General features: G+C 37.9%; 1 protein-coding gene across 4 annotated transcripts in view; it reads left to right on the forward strand.

Annotated features, from left to right (window-relative positions):
• Positions 1-18,819, forward strand: part of tbc1d32 (TBC1 domain family, member 32) — a 77,476-nt gene that overhangs the window by 22,278 nt on the left and 36,379 nt on the right. For all 4 annotated transcript variants that reach the window (XM_039782621.1, XM_039782623.1, XM_039782624.1 and 1 more), the window contains exons 22-27: positions 808-927; positions 1,184-1,272; positions 9,837-9,959; positions 12,440-12,548; positions 14,006-14,099; positions 14,184-14,309. In XM_039782621.1, the coding sequence (XP_039638555.1) occupies positions 808-927; positions 1,184-1,272; positions 9,837-9,959; positions 12,440-12,548; positions 14,006-14,099; positions 14,184-14,309 (661 nt within the window). The remainder of the gene's footprint in view (positions 1-807; positions 928-1,183; positions 1,273-9,836; positions 9,960-12,439; positions 12,549-14,005; positions 14,100-14,183; positions 14,310-18,819) is intronic.

Genomic DNA, 18,819 nt, shown 5'->3' on the forward strand with positions numbered 1-18,819 from the left:
GTGTGTGTGTGTGTGTGTGTGTGTGTGTAGTTGTCTCTCAGTGAAACTAGCCAAGTGAATACAGACAGACAGCCAGTGAAGTGTGAACTGTGCCCTGCCACTGGTGACGTTAAAGCCTGCCTTATCAGTGGGTTAGCTGCCAGGTTACATACGTACAGTCAGGCATTCAAGTCCATCCAAGCCAGCACATGGGAACTGTTTACAAACAGATAAATAAGAAATTAAAATGTGTGATGATGTGTGTACCTAAATAAACTAAATATGTAGCACAGACTTATTGCAACACATTGTTGGAAGATTAGCTCTGATGTACGGACCGCTGTATGGTGATCAGTAATATTTTCACCTTTTGTGAGTTCAGAATTTTGTTGTTGGTAGTTCTTTTGGATTAATTTGTGTTGGAATACATTAAAAATACAAGCAGACACATAATAAAACATGTTGAAGCTTGTAATGCACCTGAAACCTCAAACAGGAAGGAGCAGATGAAAGCAGGGACTACAGATAAACATTATATATATATATATATATATATATATATATATATAATAACAGCAATTTTAAAACACAAACAATAAATAGGTGGTACAAATTACAATAAAAGTAATAAAAATGGATTAAATCTGGATGAAAATAGGCAATGGCTACATGCCTGATTACAGTTTCAACTTAATTTAAAATCATCTCAGTTGTGAGTTTAGTTCTAATTTCACTCTTTGCCCCTGTCTTTCTTATGTTTTTAAGGCTTTCTCTAACCCCGTGATTGTCTGTCTGTCTGTCTGTCTGTCTCACTTTTTGCCTCTCCAGTCCTTCCTGTCCTTAGTCAACCTGCTCTCCTCCTCTCAATCGGTGTGGGAGCTCATGGGCCGCCAGCCTCTGGCCAACAAGAGTGAATATACCCTGAGAGAGATGCCAACCTCCATTCCTGTGAGTGTTTTTCACACTGTGTAGTCCAAACTTCATGCAATGCCTCTTTCAGCCATTTGAGGGCATGTTTGCACTTTTCATTTTGCCTTCCACCACCACCCATGCATTGGTTTTCCCTTGCGAAGGCCTGCTCCTAAACCCCAAAACACAGAGGCTGATGTACATTTTTCATCTTACACATCGTAAATATCCACCGTTTTCTTTTTGCACCATAACTGCTGTATTTTTCTTCACACCCTCTCACTTTACTCCACAGGATCTGATTGACAGGCTGATTGTTGTGAATTCAGATGCAAAGATCCATTCCCTGTTCCACTATGAGCAGTCCCACACATTTGGCCTGAGGTGAGATTGATATATATTTTTATATTTATATATACCTTTTTATATTATCACTTAACATCAGTGGGGAGGCACATGGTATTGGATTAGCGCACACACACACACACACACACACACACACACACACACACACACACACACACACACACACACACACACACACACACACACACACACTATCTATCTTGTGGCACTATCTTTGTGGGGACCCATCATTGACATAATGCATTCCCTAGCCCCTTACCATAACCTAATTATATCCCTAATCCTAAAACACTTACACAGACACACACACACCACACACTTGTACACGGGTACATATGTGTCTTGGTTGTGTGTGCAATGCTCTGGTGGTTGCTGTGCATTGCTTTGCTTCTTTTTATGTTTTTGGCTTTCTGAATCACAATAGCTTTGACTTGTTTGGAGCCTTGTTGACTCACTCACTCTGTGTGGGCCTGTCAGTCAGGTCACTCCTATTAACGTCCAGAGGCCAAGTGAAAGGAACAAGATGCTCTGTTAATTTGCCTCTCAGACTGATGGATTCACTGACAAACTTATGGTTTGCTAAATGTAGCATTTTACTATTAATAAGTCAAGTCAAACCATGTTAATTTTAAGGTATTGGTTTATTAACCTTAAACCAACAACTTCTGAGTAAATCTGCTGTATTAATGTTTGGCCATGAACACAGCAAATTCTACGTTTGAAGCTTCTACACAGCTTGGTTTGTGTGTGTGTGTGTGTGTGTGTGTGTGTGTGTGTGTGTGTGTGTGTGTGTGTGTGTGTGTGTGTGTGTGTGTGTGTGTGTGTGTGTGTGTGTGTGTGTGTGTGTGTGTGTGTTAATCTACCATCTTAACTAAACAATAAATGGGTAATATGAAGTGACCTGACGGCCAGTCTGGTTATGAAACTTGGTTTCAAATCCTAAACCCGCAGTAACAGATTTTTTTAGTCACTTGGTGGCAGCGGAAACAAGTTGATGTGAAAACAGCATTGATGTACTGTATCACCTTTCAAGTTAATATTTTGAACTTGTCACAAAACCCTTGCTTATTTACACATCCAGCACTTATAGACCAACATTAGCTTTCATTTGGAGTCGTGTTTCTGGCCGCATCAGTCTAACCCCAATTTTCCACTGGGCATCTTTGCTGTGTTCCGGTTTTGTTCCGTCCTCCGCCACGCCCCATACCACACCGGGAGCATCTCATATGCGGAGCGTCTTGCTGCCCGACTCGCAGATTTTAGTACTTTTTTTCAGATAGAAGTACTTTACAGAACAATCATGTGTTTATTAAGCTAGTATCCACCTTCTGCACTCATGCGCTTAAACTCCATGCCTTCTCTATTCTGGAGTTGTCCTTTATACAAAAGCTCAGTGATGTCTTAGTATGTTTTTCCACATCTTAGATGAATCTCTCGTCGTCTGTGGTGTTGTAGAGGAGACGTATATGATATTGGGAAGGGGGGCATGGGACGGGACAGGACTGCATACTCTTGCTGTTTCACGTCCTGCCCAGCTGTCTGAGGGCCCCATGGCTCGCCTGAAAATAGACCTGCCGCGAATCTTTAGCGGAGCGGAGAGCTGCGCATGCTTCTGGGACGCGCCACGGTGGATGGATTATCAAGCATTGACTTGAATGGCTGCAATTGCTCGCGGGGGTCGCAACGCGCCCGGAATGCAGCGCAGACGCACCCAGTGGAAAATGGGGCTAATATTCACTCTCCTTTGAGCTCTGTTTTTGGTCTCTACAACTCGTGGGGGAAATATCTGAGTCTTTAGCTGCTAAATGCTAAACTAAGTTCACCAAATAGTTTTTAACTGTGTTTGTCTGCTCTTTGGTGTTGAGCAGGTAGAGTCAGTGGGGTTTTAGAGCTTTTTCACTGAAATAGCTGCGCTGAAACTCGCTATAAAGCTCTGTAAAGCCGAGGGGAGATTCGGATTATAATTCTCTGCAGCTTCATTACTAAGAGCGACCCCTTTCAATTTGTTATTTTATGTTATTGTAAAATATCAACACCGGTTTTAGGCACATTTAGTATTTCTCAGTATTATTAAATATTGATGACTAAACAAGTAACAATCACAGATAAGGTTGGAAAGAACATCCCTAGGTGATATTTATTAACAGCTACACTCTACAACTCAGCTTATCTGCTTTATTAGGGCTGTGTGGGTGCGGTTTGATCAGATATGACTGAGAGTCTCCTAGGAACGTCTGAAAACCACCCACAACTGTCATTCTGATGAACTGACCTCACATTTTGATTCAAGTATTGCTAAGTATGTGAAATCACTGTTGTCTAACTGAGACCGGCCCACTTCAGACTAATGAAGAAGAAAAAAAAAGCAGTGAGAAAACGGCACAGGCACAAATCTCTTATATGAAATAACAGTGTTCCTGTAGAACCCATCACGCATCCACCCATCGCTGATTGAGATTTGTTTTCAGGGCCTTTAACATCCAAACACAGAGTGGAAATGTACAAATAGTGAATAAATGCTGACTCAGTTTGATGTCTCTGTAACAGGAGGTTAGGGGTGTTTTTATTTAGTCTGACGGCAGCTGGCCAGAGAGACCTCCTTGTTGCAGTCGTTGTAGAGGACGCTTTACCACAGAACAGTAAAACATGCAGCAGTTTTGCACACACTTAAGGAGCTAACACATCACAGGAAGCAGAGCAAGCTGTGGCCATTCATGCATTGGATATTTGAAACATCCTGCCACATTCCTCTATTGCAGGGATCTTCAACAGGGGGTCCGGGACCCCTAGGGGATCCTCGGAGTCAATGCAGGGGGGCCTCCAAATTATTTTTAATTTTTGAAAGTTTTTTTTTTTTTTTTTTTTACTGGCCTGTAGGTAAGGTAGTCACTAAGGCCATCTACAGATACAGTTAATCCTAAGGATTCACTGTGCCACATGTATGTGTAACATTAAAACTTGATTTATAAAATAATGTCAACAATTATTAGGCTATTTTAATAGCTTAGTAGTTTATGCAAAAAAGGTATATATAAAGGCTTCAGTCCACGCTATATGTTATTGTAGGCCCAGATTAATATGCAACTTCATTTTTATACAATACATGTATTAGGGGGCCCTGTTCCATCTCTCTTTCAGTTAAGGGGTCCTTAGCTTAAAAAACATTGAAGACCCCTGATCTATTGGATTATGAAGTAGCTCATAAATGAAGCGTTCTGGTGCGACTTTCATGTTGTATTGGATCTTCGCATACCAAAAATTTGATCTTACTCTGTAGTGTAAAGCTGTATTTAATTACTTTATGGGTTAGACGGTTGTAGTTTGTGTTGGCCCAGTATGTATTTAGTGGAGAACACCGCCCTCTGCAGCATAAAGGTCAGTAAAGCTCTTCAGTAAACAACAGGATTGATTAATATACTAAACTGTTTCACACATGTTGCCCTTAAATATTTTATTTCCAAGGCTTTTATCAAGACTTTTTTCTTACCATGCTCAGATGGTTCATCACAGTGTTGAATTATAAAGCGACTGGTTTTGCTACCTCAATTTATTTTTATTGTCATTGTCTACAAGGTAGCGGAAAGATTCCCTCCTGAAATTCAAGGCAAACTGCTTTGTTAGTACAAAAAGATAAAATGGCTACATGATTAAAAAGCATGACCATTGAGCCCACACTGGTCTACCTCAGGGTCAAACTATCACACATGTTATGCTTTGGTCTTGTTTTTATTAAAGGGGTGATAGAATGCAAAACCGATTTTACCCTGTCATAGTTGAATAACGACAGTTCGGTGGATAAATAGGACATACATAGAAGCTCAAAGTCCCACTGACACCCCTTTACTATGAAAATCTCATATTTTTTGGGCGAATCCCAACAAAGCTGAGTTGCTTACGCAAGCATCTCAAAATCCGGAGCTGCGATAGTAAAGTTTTTTTTTTTTTAGTAGTTTTTGTACTTTAATGAAGCAGTGTGCCTTAAATTTCTAGGGGAAATCTATTCCCTTCCTTGTGGATCCTATTAGCCTATCCCTGAATCAGGAACACCTGCTCTTCATCCATTTTCAGGGCACTCTGCCTAAATAATTAGCACAGGTGTCGATCTATCACGTTAGCCGCATAACAAACTATATACCAGGTCTATGTTTAAAAGATCATTTAGTTGTGAGAATATGCTCATTCTTAGTATTTGCATACTTGTTCCCTGCCAATCAGTTTTGTACTGAGGGTTTTTTCGTGCTTGTTGAAATTACAAGTCTGGCGTTATTTTATATTTCTCATATTGCATATTCAAGTCTCTCAAAATACTTTTCGACTTTCACGTGGCACTGAGCTCCAAGAAATTCAAGACCTTTGCTTTGCTACTGAAGACCTACATCTTTAGGAACGGATTATTCACATGTTTTTAATAGTTTTTGGACAACAATGAAGCTCTATAGCACAGAGGAATATGATATATCAAGCTTCAGATACACACACAATACTTGTCCGTATGATCAGTTCAATGTTTTTTAATTGGATTTGTTGACAATAACAAAATATAGAATATTGCTAACCCTATCCTCAAAGCAGCCATCAGAATGAAATCTCTGGAGCTGGTTTGAACTATTGCAATTTTAATTAAATTGCGTTGGTTCTGCAATTGGCTCTGAGGTGGAAACCAGCCTTGGACTACACTCTAGCAGTATGTCAAAACTTCTTTATAGGCCTTAAATCTTTACTAACATATTGATCGCAGGTTTAGTCACCAGCACCACTCTCTGGCAAACATGCACCAAGCATTCCTGAAGTCCAGCCCTCTTGGAAAAAGAGTTGCCAAAATGTCCACCCCTCTTGATCTTCATAAGCTAATGAGAGCTAAAATCCCTCAGCCCTTTTCCTTGTTGCTAAAAGCCTCTTTGTTGTCATGGCAACTAGCACCCTTTGCCCATGGTTTCCCCTCTCTGAATTGTTTGGATGCCTTTATTCTTCTCTCTCTGCTGTTGATGGCTCTGAACACATCAAGTGTGTGTGCTCGTGTAGAGCGTGTATGACCGGAGTAGGACAAGGAAGGACACACACATAACACATCTTTTTGACATTGACCACCTATGCAGTAACGTGAAGCAAAAACCTGTCACAGACTTTATTGTAGCTGGAGTTTTAGGGCTGGGAATTAATAGATATTTAGTTTTATTATGTGGCGACGGACAAGTTAAATGTGAAAGCACCCTAAAATGGACAACAAAGTGGAAGAGATTACTTGTTTTGTTTAATGCAGACATATTAAAAAACTGACATTACCTGTGTAGTAGTAAAGAGTCATGGTGTTGTTGGGAGGTTTATGCAGTGTTAAGGCCCAAATGGCATCTAAATCTTTGCACATACACAGCCTTTGGGCTTTTCAGTCTGCTACCTGAATATGTGCAGATCATTAAAGCAATTGTTTTCATTAGCAAAGATTGGTGTAGTTACTAGTTTTTGTCTCTTATTTGTATCGTTTAAGCAGAATGTGCAAACTTATTTTGTCATTTCCACAAATCTACAGCTAAGGATTCCTTCATTTCCAGAGATTTTCTTTGCAATACTGCACCTTTTTAATGTTTTTGTGATTGATTTCACCAGGCCCTCCCGACTGCCAATGACAAAAGCCTCCCAAATAGTATGTCCGTTAAGTTGCCCATTTGCATCTTACCTCAGGCATGACCAATCAATCAGCAGCGTGATCTTTGGTCAAACTGGCAGGCAGATTACACTTTGTTTTGATTGGGTTATTTATAAGTCCTCTGATACATGTGTGCACATCATCAAGTGAGTAATCATCTGTCATTAATGGGTGTTTGTTAAAGTGAGTTGTAGTCCTCCTCAGCATGAATGTCAACAACTTCAGATGAGATGGATTGTAGTGTTTCAAAGGTCTTAACCATCCAGCCTCGGTGTTTCCCTTTTGTGTCCTAGTTTAGGAAGTGAATGGATGTCCTATTTCCAATAAGGAAACAAGTCAACTAGTAAAATCAACTTTAATGTGGACTCTTGAAATCATTCCTTCTTTTTTTTTTTTTTTTATTTTCTTTTTTTTAAACTGAAGTTCAGCATTAGAATCCGCTTTAATGGCCAAGTAAGTGTGAACACATACAGGGAATTTGACTCCAGCTTTGTATTGCTCTTAAAGTACACACACACACACACACACACAGATATACATAAAAAAAAAAAATGAAAACAAAGCTGAACAACAAATTGTTGGTACTGCCCTACTTTGTGTTGTTATTAGCCTTTCTGCATTACCCACATTAGGGTAGTTTGGCAACTAAATGGCTTAGTACAATTAAAGCTACCAGATTTGACAGCATTAGCTGCTGTGATTCCTTACAAATGACCTGTGTCTGTTGGAGCAGCCAAAAAGTTAAGTTATATTGTTTGTTTTTAGCCATTTCTGCTAAAAGGTGTTGGGTACAAGTATGTTACTGTAGGCCTTGGAGAGTTCCTGAGACCATCCTGGGAAGCAAAGTTTGGCAGCAGTGTGTTTATAAAACTGACACCTTTTTGATTTACAACTTTCATAAATAAATCAATAAAATAGCTGTAATGATGAGTGTTGACTGGTGTGATGATAAAAATTAAGTCTTTTTTTTAAAACTGATTAATCAATTAAGTCATTTTCTAAGCAAAAAGACCAAATGTTCAGCGCCTGTTCTGATTCTTTATGTCACGGCACAGGTAGTACTGATACAATGTTTTGTTGTTAGGTCTGGGGTATTTAATTACTGCTATGATTTATGGCTGTATCAGCTACTAACAGGCCACCACACACACTGAATCAAGCAACCAAGGCAAGTTGCTTGATCGGCAACATGTGACCATGATGTGAATATTTGATGATGTTTAGTGTTCCAGTAAGTCAGTAAACTGAATATTTTTAAGCTCTGGGAAGTTGTGATGGGCATTTTATTTACTATTATCAGATGTTTATAGATCAAACAATTAATTGAAGAAATAATCAGCAGACGAATTGATAATGAAAATAATCATTAGTTGCACCACTTGAATCAAAATTCCTACAGGCAACATTCCCACTGATGTTTTCAAAAGGTTGCCAATGAATTGCTATTCAGAACAGCTAAACATTTTAAAAGACCTCAGTCAGTCTTCACCCCAATTGATAAGCGAAGCCTATCAAGGAGACAAACTGGAAGCAGGGCTGGTTCTGTATTTCTTAGTTTCAAACCGAGAGAGGTCAGAAGGCCTGACAGAATCTCAGCCTCTTGCTGTGCTGCTGTCAGAATGAGTGAGTCGAGCTGCCAGTCAGACAGGAGTCCAAGCAACTGCCCAGCACATCAGGAAAGGAAGCAGCTGCTTAAAAGGAGAGATGTTTCACAAGGACTTACACACAAAACAGCATGCAGAGCTTAACACTACTACCTCTTATACGTATATCAGTACAAGGACACACACACACGGTTAGGAAGTGAAATTATATTTTGTAAAAGCCAGGATCAGTTTTTTCAAACAGCCTTTTAAATGTGTAAAAATAACCCTGCCATTTCTGTTCACTCCATTGTGCATGTGCTGTTTTGTAAGCCTTATGTTTTCCTTTTTTTTTTTTTTTTTATTGTGTTAACTAATAGCAGTGATAAAGTAGAAGGAAATCAACTTGGACATATTCATAAAACTGTACAAGAATACAATAATATCAACTATCAAACTAATTTAAAGACTTGACCTTAAGCATCAGTATATCTGCAGAAAAGACCAAACAATGGTCTCAGACTGTTATTGATTAAGATCAAACAGAAGCAGTTGAATCATCCTAAACAAAATGTGTTAAATGAGAACAACATAGTCCAGCTGACATCATTGACATAACGAGACCTATTTTTATAGATATATTTAAAAGACAAGTTTTTTCCAAATTAATTGAAGGGGTAGAGCGCAGAGCAGGCAGACGATATGAGAATTAACTAGATTATTTTGGTTAATGCTTCACACCGGTGACACACAAGCTCTGGTGCTGATGAGAGGAGGTGGTGGGGATGTGAAATTTGGGTCTTGAGAAATGGGTTACCATCCTTGTTCCCTTGGGATTTTTATGCTTATTCCACCAAAAAGTGTTACTAATAAAACTGTGAGCAGCAGTAACACTGAAGTTAAAAAGTCACCAATGCATCAAAAGATGTTATGAAGCTTTTCCTCTCTACAGGTATTGGATCATAGAAAACACAGAGCTAAAACACACTGTAGCTTCCCAAAATGCTGCTGGAGCTTAAAGGCCTGCTTGAGCCTGGTGTCATTACCAGCAACTAGAAAATGAACCGTGAAGCTTTTCAGAAGGGCTTCCTACTTAACAAAGCTTACAATTGGCTGCGGCGAGGTGGTGAAAAACTGTGTTGACTGATCCAGCACTTGCAGACATAGTACAATGCCAGGGGAAATGGACAACCAAAGTCCAAATGAGGTCTTTGTCTGCATGGTTTTACCCTGCAGGACAGTATGTACTACATTACAGTCTGAACTGCCCGGTGCTGCTGTTCTGTTACTTTTTCTCAAAATGCCAGCCCCCTCTGTATTTTTGATGTCTTGTTTGTTTGTTTGTGTTGCTGCAGACTGCTCAGTGTGCTCTGCTGTAATCTGGACTCCTTTCTGCTGCTGGAGAGCCAGTACAACATCTGCTCCATGCTGCTACAGAGCCAGAGGGAGAATGTCACTGAGCTGGACACCGATGATGGGTATGAACCAACGACACATAGTTAAAAATGTATGGTTGGAAAGGTTTAATATTGTCAATTACTTAAACAAATCTGTCACGATGATCAAATTATTTTTATCATTAGTTAACGGAGTAGCATTATATCCTTTTTTTTATAATTTGTAAAATACAACAAAATACATTTTTTTTTCTTCTTAAAGTCTGCCATAAATCCCAAATAATACATTCAAACATTATCAGTCTTTTTTTATTTCTCAACCAACTTGTGTGATGGGAACAGCATCACTGAAGTCAGAAAGTTGTCTGATTAGTTGTCAGTTAAAAAATATAGAGTAATGCCAGTATTATTATAAATGCATTTAATGTAATATAATTTAAAAACAGAAAGGCTCTCTTCTCACTTAAGGAAATAGTTTAATGCTTTCTCTCAGAGAGTGAAATGAAAATCTGATTACTGTGCATCAACTATGGAGCCTGAGCCGTTTAGCTTAGCTTAGCATAACGCCTGAAAGCAGGGGGGATGGCTAGCCTGGTTCAAAAGAGTTAAAAAAAAAAAAAAAAAAAACTCTCACTAACATTTCTAAAGCTCACTAATTAACATGTGATGTTTGTTTTGTTTAGTCTGTAAACAAACAAAAATGTAAACAAAAAAGGAGCTCCATGCTAGTGCTATTTTTTGACAAACAGCAGTGTATCCATCCGCCCAGTAATTCTGTGCGGCGTCGTGGGCACATGTTTTGTAATAGGTCTCTGTAAAGGCACAATGATGCACAACCTGGCGTCCTCACTGTTACGACAAGACCTTGTGATGATGTTCAAAGTTACCGTGCCACCAGTGTTTCCGCCAAGTGTTTGTCAAGGAACAGTTACAACTCCCCCTAAAAACCACAGACTGTTGTTTATACATTTAGTGTTTTGTGTATGTATCTTGTTGGTAGGTATTTTTGAACTTTAGAAAGAACCAGTCTATGGTCTTCATGCTGAGCTAGGCTAATCACATTTTGATTTGTTCTTAGCAAGCACACAGACATTAGCTTGATATTGATCTCATTGTACTCTTGGAAAAAAAACATATATGCTTATATCTGGAAAAACTATTGTTTTAATATGCTTCCTGTACTTGGATATTGCCCTTATAGCTTTCCTAGAATGTTCACTTTACTCCAGTCGGAGCTTAGCTGAACTAAGGGAAGTCAGATATTTGGACATTGAAATAGTTTCCATATTGAGCACACTCAACTTGCATCATTCTCTCTCTCATTCAGTAAAGGCTTTTTGCTCCTCTGTGCATTACCCTGATGTGACAGAGCACTTTCAAATGTAATCTTTGCTCAGAATGAGAAATTGTTTGTGCGTTTGCCTTGTCACAAATAAAATGAAATAAATTGGAAAGACAGTGAAAAGGCCATTTCTAAAAAGTGGGTGTTCAAGAGTCCCTCTCTCTTGATAATGGCTGGCAGAGCTGTGGTTATTGGTTATGAATGGAAATGGCCCTGAAATGCCTACTCACATTGTATGTCTGAGTCTTGACTCAATGTTTGGAGAATGATGACTTGTTAATTTCTTCTCCCTTTCATGCCGTCTGTTTCCTCATGCTCCCATTGTCATTGCAGACATCATTATCTCTTTTTTCTTTTCTTTTTACCCTCTTCTTGTCTTCCTCTTTTCACTCCTGTTAATGTTTTTAGTTTTTTTTGGCATCTGATTTGCCCTACTTTTTGTTGTCATTCTTGTTTGTTTTTTTATTTCCTGCTCTGACCTTTTTAATATCAGTGAAACCCAAAGCAGTTTATACATTTTATTTGACCCCAGCAGTTTGAGCTTCGAGTTACAGTATATATCATACACAAATAAATGTATGCAAATTACATTTTGTGGCCATTGGAAAGAGCACTTTAAAAGAAAATACTCTCCTTTATTACCAAATTCAAGTCCAAATTGCTTCAGTTATAAGTACCATCCACCAAGGTTGACACCATTCCACCATAAAGTGCCTTTATAATTTGAATATTCTCTGATCTTATCTAAAATTCTAACATTGAAGCTCTTCTCTCCTTGTTTTCTTACTGTGCTTTGCAGTAATGATAGTCATTCAGAGGCTTCAAACTGTGCACAAAGTCTTTTAGAAGAATTTTCAAAGAAAGTTATCTGAGCTCCAATAAATTGGGGTGAGGTTTTGAAGTGTTAGTGAATTGGATGGCATATTAATTGGCTTGACCTTGTCTTCCCAAACATATTCCAAGAAAATGTGATTTACATGTTTTGTGTTGTACATATGCAAATCTAGTCCTTTCCTTTTAACCTTTTTCTTTAAATGTTTTTCTCATTCGATCATCTTGCAGATATGCTATAGCACACAAGTGTCCGCGCATGAACGTTTATTTAATTAGGGCCTAAGTCCTTTTGTAACTTTTTATTGTTTACTTTGGTTCCTTTTGCACCACCTCTTCCACTTCCATATTTGTTTAATCCTCTATTGTGTCTGTTAAACATTTCCAGGGAGTTCATAATCGACAACCTATCAGTGGAGAGGAATCACGTGCTGGTTCGTGTTAGTGTGGTGGGAGGTCCGTCTGAGAGGATGCTTCCTCCTCGAGCACTGCAAGAGGTCAGCTATATTCTATCTAGCTAAATGCTAACCGTAGCCTTTCTGTGAGGCTGTAGTGGACAGATATTTTGTAGATATGTTAGTGCCCAAAGAATCCTAGCAACTATCCTTTTTGGTGAAATGTTGTTTTCCTAGGTAAGTATTGTTTACAGAAGACCAAGACCTTAACACTTCACGACTGGTGGTTTCTTTGGATAGCACCACAGACCGATACAAGCCTACATCACTGTTTATTGGACATTTGGACAACTGTGATTGCTTTTCATTACATAATTATTTTCTGATCATTGCCACTGATTAAAGTGACTAAATTAATTGTTTAATCTGCCCTTTTAATTATTCTTTAATCCCAATATTATGAAATTCTTCATGAACGCAAACTCAGTCAGAGTTTGTGCTACTGGCAATTAAATTTTTTACAAACAGGGCTTCAGTCATTCTTTGCAGCTTTATTTACTCAACAAGTTTTGGATATATATAAATTATTTAGGTGTTTATGCTGAACACAAAACAGGAAACTAATTTCCGCTGAGGTCAATAAAAGGATATCGAAGAGATTTCGAAAGGGGAGAGTGTAAATTAGTTTAGCGAGTGTTTCCTTTGTGTTTCACAGGTTTCTTTTATTCATCTCTGCTGTCACTTGTACAGGGACCAGACAGCTGTTAAATAAGTACTTATTTTGTGTGAAGTATCATTGTGTTAAAACAATGGTTATTCCTCATGGTGTCTTTCAGAATATATAACGTTAAGGACCTCAAATCACATTGCATGCAAAATTATTTCTTCAGCAGCAGCAGAGTCCCAAAGCTGTATAAGAAAGGCACGTCACCAACATAAATGGCTCTGTGCATCTTTTTCTAACATTGTCAGAGCAGCACGTCACCTGAGAGGCAGACTCAAATACCAGGGATAGCAGGGATTATCATGAGCGGAGGGCACAGACATTGGATAACCAGGCCTGCATTTAGAGCACATCTTTTGGCAAGTCACAAGCTGAACTATGACTCAAAAGTTATGGTTCTTCAGAACTAACATATGATGAGCGTAAGGAATGTGACACTCAATGACAGTGGGTTAAAAAGAAAGAAAGGATGGGAGGAATTTAAAATAAGATATTAAGGAGGAAAAAAACGGATGGAATACAAATAAAAAAAAAATGCATGATTTGTTGATTTGCTAAACAATTAATCAGTAATGAATTAATTAATTTACAAGTAACTGTTTAACTGCACTATGTTGTTCATACTTTGAAATGTTTATAAATTACAAACCAATGCACCCTACGTAATGACACATCAATATCCCAGCAAACTTATAAACAAGTATGCAGTCAGAGCAGTGCAGAAATGAATAAAAGACAATAATGCAAATATGATGCATCTTGTCTGTAATAATTGTATTAGGGTGTAATGAGGTGGCCAAATGGTCAATTGGATCTCTTTATTTGCTCATTCCAGGGAGAAGATCCTTACCCGTGGCCCATGTTTTCAAGCTACCCTCTGCCTCCCTGCTACACTTTGGACCCACCAAAGATCCACCATAACTCACTGGGTAGGAGGAACGTTGATGAAGTTGCCAATATGAACTGGTGGATTGTTGTGATTTTGCATCTATATTTTTCCCCCCATCTTACAGACTCTGAGATCAGTACATTCCTGGCATCTTCTAAAGACTCAAAGAATGAGGAGAGCTGGATGGAGATCTGCCAGAGACAGTACTGCAAAGTCATGACCTCCAAACCCAACATCTTAACTGGAAAGGGTAAGCTAACGGCTACATAGCCAACACAGCAAACATATTGATACTCTCTCTCTCTCTCTCTCTCTCTCTCTCTCTCTCTCTCTCTCTCTCTCTCTCTCTCTCTCTCTCTTTTTTTTTTTTTTTTTTTTTTTTTTTTTTTTTTTTTTTTTTTTTTTTTTTTTTTTTTTCTCTCTCTACTGGTCAAAAGTTTGGGGTCACTTAGAAATTTCAATTCCAGACAGAATACCAGCTGAGATCAGTTGCATTGTTTTTTTTAATCAGGGCCGCAGTTTTCAGATTACATTATGTGCTTACTTAATTGCAAAATGGTTCTTGACTGTTGTAAAAAGAAGTGGCTGATCTTTAATGCAATATCTACAGTAACAGCCGAATGTTTGGACACACTTTCTCATTCAATGCGTTTCCTTTTTATTTTCATGACTATTTACATTGTAGATTCTCACTGAAGGCATCAAAACTATGAATGAACACATATGGAATTATGTACTTAACAAAAAAGTGTGAAATAACTGAAAACATGTCTTATATTTTAGATTCTTTAAAGTAGCCACCCTTTGCTTTTTTATTAATAAGGGACAAAATTCCACTAATTAACCCTGACAAGGCACACCTGTGAAGGTAAAACCATTTCAGGTGACTACCTCATGAAGCTCATTGAGAGAACACCAAGGGTTTGCAGAGTTATCAAAAAAAGCAAAGGGTGGCTACTTTGAGGAATCTAAAATATAAGATATGTTTTCAGTTATTTCACACTTTTTTGTTAAGTACATAATTCCATATCTGTTCATTCATAAGTTTTGATGCCTTCAGTGAGAATGTACAATGTAAATAGTCATGAAAATAAAGAAACACATTGAATGAGAAGGTGTGTCCAAACCTTTGGCCTGTACTGTATATTGCCCATTATCAGCAACCATTCATCCAATGTTCCAAAGGCACATTCTGTTTACTAATCTGATATCATTTTAAAAGGCTAACTGAGAAAACATTGGAGAACCTGTTATTATGTAAGAAAAAAATATAATTTAAAAAATCTTTTTTTTTTTAAAAAAAAAAAAAAATAATATATTTTTTTTTTTTTTTTTTTTTTGATGAATTTAAAATTTTAAAAAAATTTTATTTTTTTTTTTGGTGTGGGTTTTTTTTTTTTTGTGTTTTGTGTGTATGTGTGTGTGTATGTGTGTGTGTATATATTTACTTTTCTTACGTCAGAGTAAATAGCTAAGATTCAAGGAGGACAAAAATAAATTTAAAATAAAAGAGGGCTGACAATCTTGTCATAATGCATGCATGTAATGCAGTGATTGCTTCCTCTCATCAGCACACTTTTGAACTCTGTGAAAGCATCCATTACCTGCTCTATGGCGCTCATTTAAGGCTTTTCACTGGAAGACCATGATCAAGATATATTATCTTTTAATCTTCCCTCTGCTGTCAAAGTGCTATTTAATTTGGCACACCATTAACAACGCAAAAAGCTGGCATTCAACTTTTTAAGAAACATTCAAGTGAAGTGAAGTAAATTGTAGCATTTATAGACTGACTACTAAATTAACCTACTTCGAAGCAATTTAGTGAACATTTGCTAACTCCACATATGAAGATGCTGTGATTATCACTTGTGTCTTTGACAGGGTTCTACGCAGCTGCAAGACAAAAATGATTAATTATACTATCTCTTCATCAAAGCACTCATGATTAGAATTGTTTGCGTGTTCAATACCTCACTATCTCATCAGCGTATTGATTGCTTAATTTGGTCTCCTCAACAGCATGTCAATGAGATGCATTCACTTGTGTTCAGAGTCACTGGGTTGAATTGTGATGAGTGTGTTTTCTAATCTGGCTGCACTGCTGTGTATACGTTTTTTTTTTTTTAACCGAAGCATTCATGGCTTTTTCTGCATGCTAAGCAGTTGCAGGAACATTACTTCACTAACATCCCTTTTCACTTTATACAAGAGTTTATGCAGACTTTTGAATAATGGCGAGGAAAGAGGGGCTCTGTGAGTGCTGCAGAAAACATAAAGCAGAGTCAATGTAAAACTCCTTTTTATTTCAACGATAGTCCCATTCAATCATCACATATCTAATTGCCATTGTATGATAAATGCTTTTTTAAAACACAGTTACTATTTTGGGATACAGCTTACCTTCCCTGGTGCTGCTTGAGAAGAGTCCTTTTCAAGTACAGGACCAGATAAGATGACATAGTACATCAAAATAGATTGAAATAATTCAATGCAGTACTTGTTGTTCATTATCAAAATCTGTGTTGCCCGTTCACAAACATTCATGAATATTTACTTCCACCATCAATTCCAAGTTTTCCTTTTGGCTTGAAATTTTACATTTGCATTTGCATGAACTGGGGTAGATAGATGCTCCATATTCATGCGCCATCTTGAAATACGTTAGCCGGTAAGGGACATACAGGACATACTGCTTCGCCTTTCGCGTTTTCGTTGTCACATGATAAACTCACAGGTGCTGCTAATGCTGCTAATGGGTATCGTTTTCCGGCCCCGGCAAGTTTGAAGAAGGAAACATGGAGGACCACACAACTGAAACCAAATTTCAGAAACGGGACTCTTCTTCTTCGCCCAGAAAAAGAAAAAGGATAATGAAAAGAAGAAGAGACCGGCTTTTTGAAGCGTGAAGGCTACCGTAGCTGTAATACGTAATTTGAACTGCGTGGCGCGTGAGAGTTGATTACGATATATGATCTCAACGCTAGATGGGAGAAATTCCCACACATTGGACCTTTAAGTGGACCAGAAGTGGTGCTGTTACTTTATATGTTAGTAGTTTAGTAATGCAAGAGCAAATTTAGGGAAAAATTAATATATTAATATCAAGTACTAGGTAGACTAAATATAAGAAACCCCTAAATAAAAGACCATAATGTTAAATAGCAACCTTTTTAAAACCGTTTCAACAAAATCTGAACATATTCATTGTAAGGGGTTCATTGTAAGGCTTTTGTAAGATTGTATGAATTTTAGCTCGGTGTACCGAATAAACTGGCAACGGAGTCTATATAAATAATACCATCAGTAGGCTGACAATGATTCTCAGATATTACATTTGTGTGGAAAAAAATATGTATTATCTTCAAGAGCCACTGTGAGAGTTTTTACGTCATCAAATGAATTAATACAAATGTAAGATTGTATACATGACAGTGTTTGGTGTAGGATTCAGTAGTATACTTAAAACATCAGGAGGATTAATTTAGTGATGAATACAGCTATTTTAAAGTGACTCTATGTAACTTTTTAATGTTTCTAAAGCTCTTATTTTTCATACAGTGATCTTAAATGACCTGTACCAGCAAATGAGACTAACGGTGAAAAGAACGCTATTTTTATACAGGCCTCTGCCCGGGTCCGTTTTTTTTCCTGCAAAGTCACATTATGATTTGCGGCAGGTAGACACCGCTACAGAGCACACGTTCTGACGGGTCACAGATTTCTTTGTAACACCGAAAAAGCCTGTGTTATTGTATCTAGCTAGGTAAAAGGTAGCAGGAGATTTCTTTATATAGGCCTTATTGTATTTTAATGTTATTTTAGTTATCTGTTGTAGTTATGGCTGAGACTGGGGCAGGACCATCACAGGGAAAAAAGGAAATTAAACGAAAAACTAAAAGCTGAAAGTGAAAGACGACGGGCGAAAACGCGAGTCAACTTGGTTGGGCTTTTACAGATGGAAATATTTACGGGATTGTAAATGATTCAAAACCCATCCCGAATTGGCAATCAGGTATATTATGTCTATTTCATTCAAAATAACTTTACGGTGCGCAATGTGATTGTACGTCAGTGGCCAACTTTAAAGTACGTCCCCCTTCCATTTAGCGCGGACGTTTTATTGCTTTCAGTCCGTGTTTGTGTTGGCCTACTATATTGTTTTCTTTTTCCTTGTCCCCCTGTACTTGTGTAAAGCGTCCGTGGGATTCATGAAATGCGCTATATAAGTTATTATTATGTTTGTTGCTACAACAAACTCTTAATGCTTTGGCTCGTGACACAGTGACAGTGATAACGTTACCCGGTTTAGCTCACGATACATCCAAAGTAGGCTAAGTTACCGTATGCAACAGTGGAAATGCAGCGATGCATCTGTAACTTATTCTTTTATTGTAAATTAAGGATTTTCATCTAGACTATACGACCTCCCCCGTAAAGCTACCTCAGTAATATACAGTGGGCAATACAGCACCGTAAAGAGCTTTACGACAGCAGGTGTGGTAAAAAAACATTACCACTTTTATCCAAAGCAGCCGCTAGAATCAACACAAACTGAAAGTTACATATAGCCACTTTAAGTAATGCAAATATGAAGTTAAATTAGTGATACTGTGAAATCAAGCTACTAAATTGGTAAGCTACTTTATATGCTATATAGAGTCAGTGGAGTGCAGTCAATGGCAAGGAATTCACACAGATAAGTTTACTTCAAATACTCATTAAAGCAAACGATAAAGGTATAAAATAACATACTGTGT

Source organism: Perca fluviatilis, chromosome 18 (assembly GCF_010015445.1).
Source record: "Perca fluviatilis chromosome 18, GENO_Pfluv_1.0, whole genome shotgun sequence".
Lineage (NCBI taxonomy): Eukaryota > Metazoa > Chordata > Actinopteri > Perciformes > Percidae > Perca > Perca fluviatilis.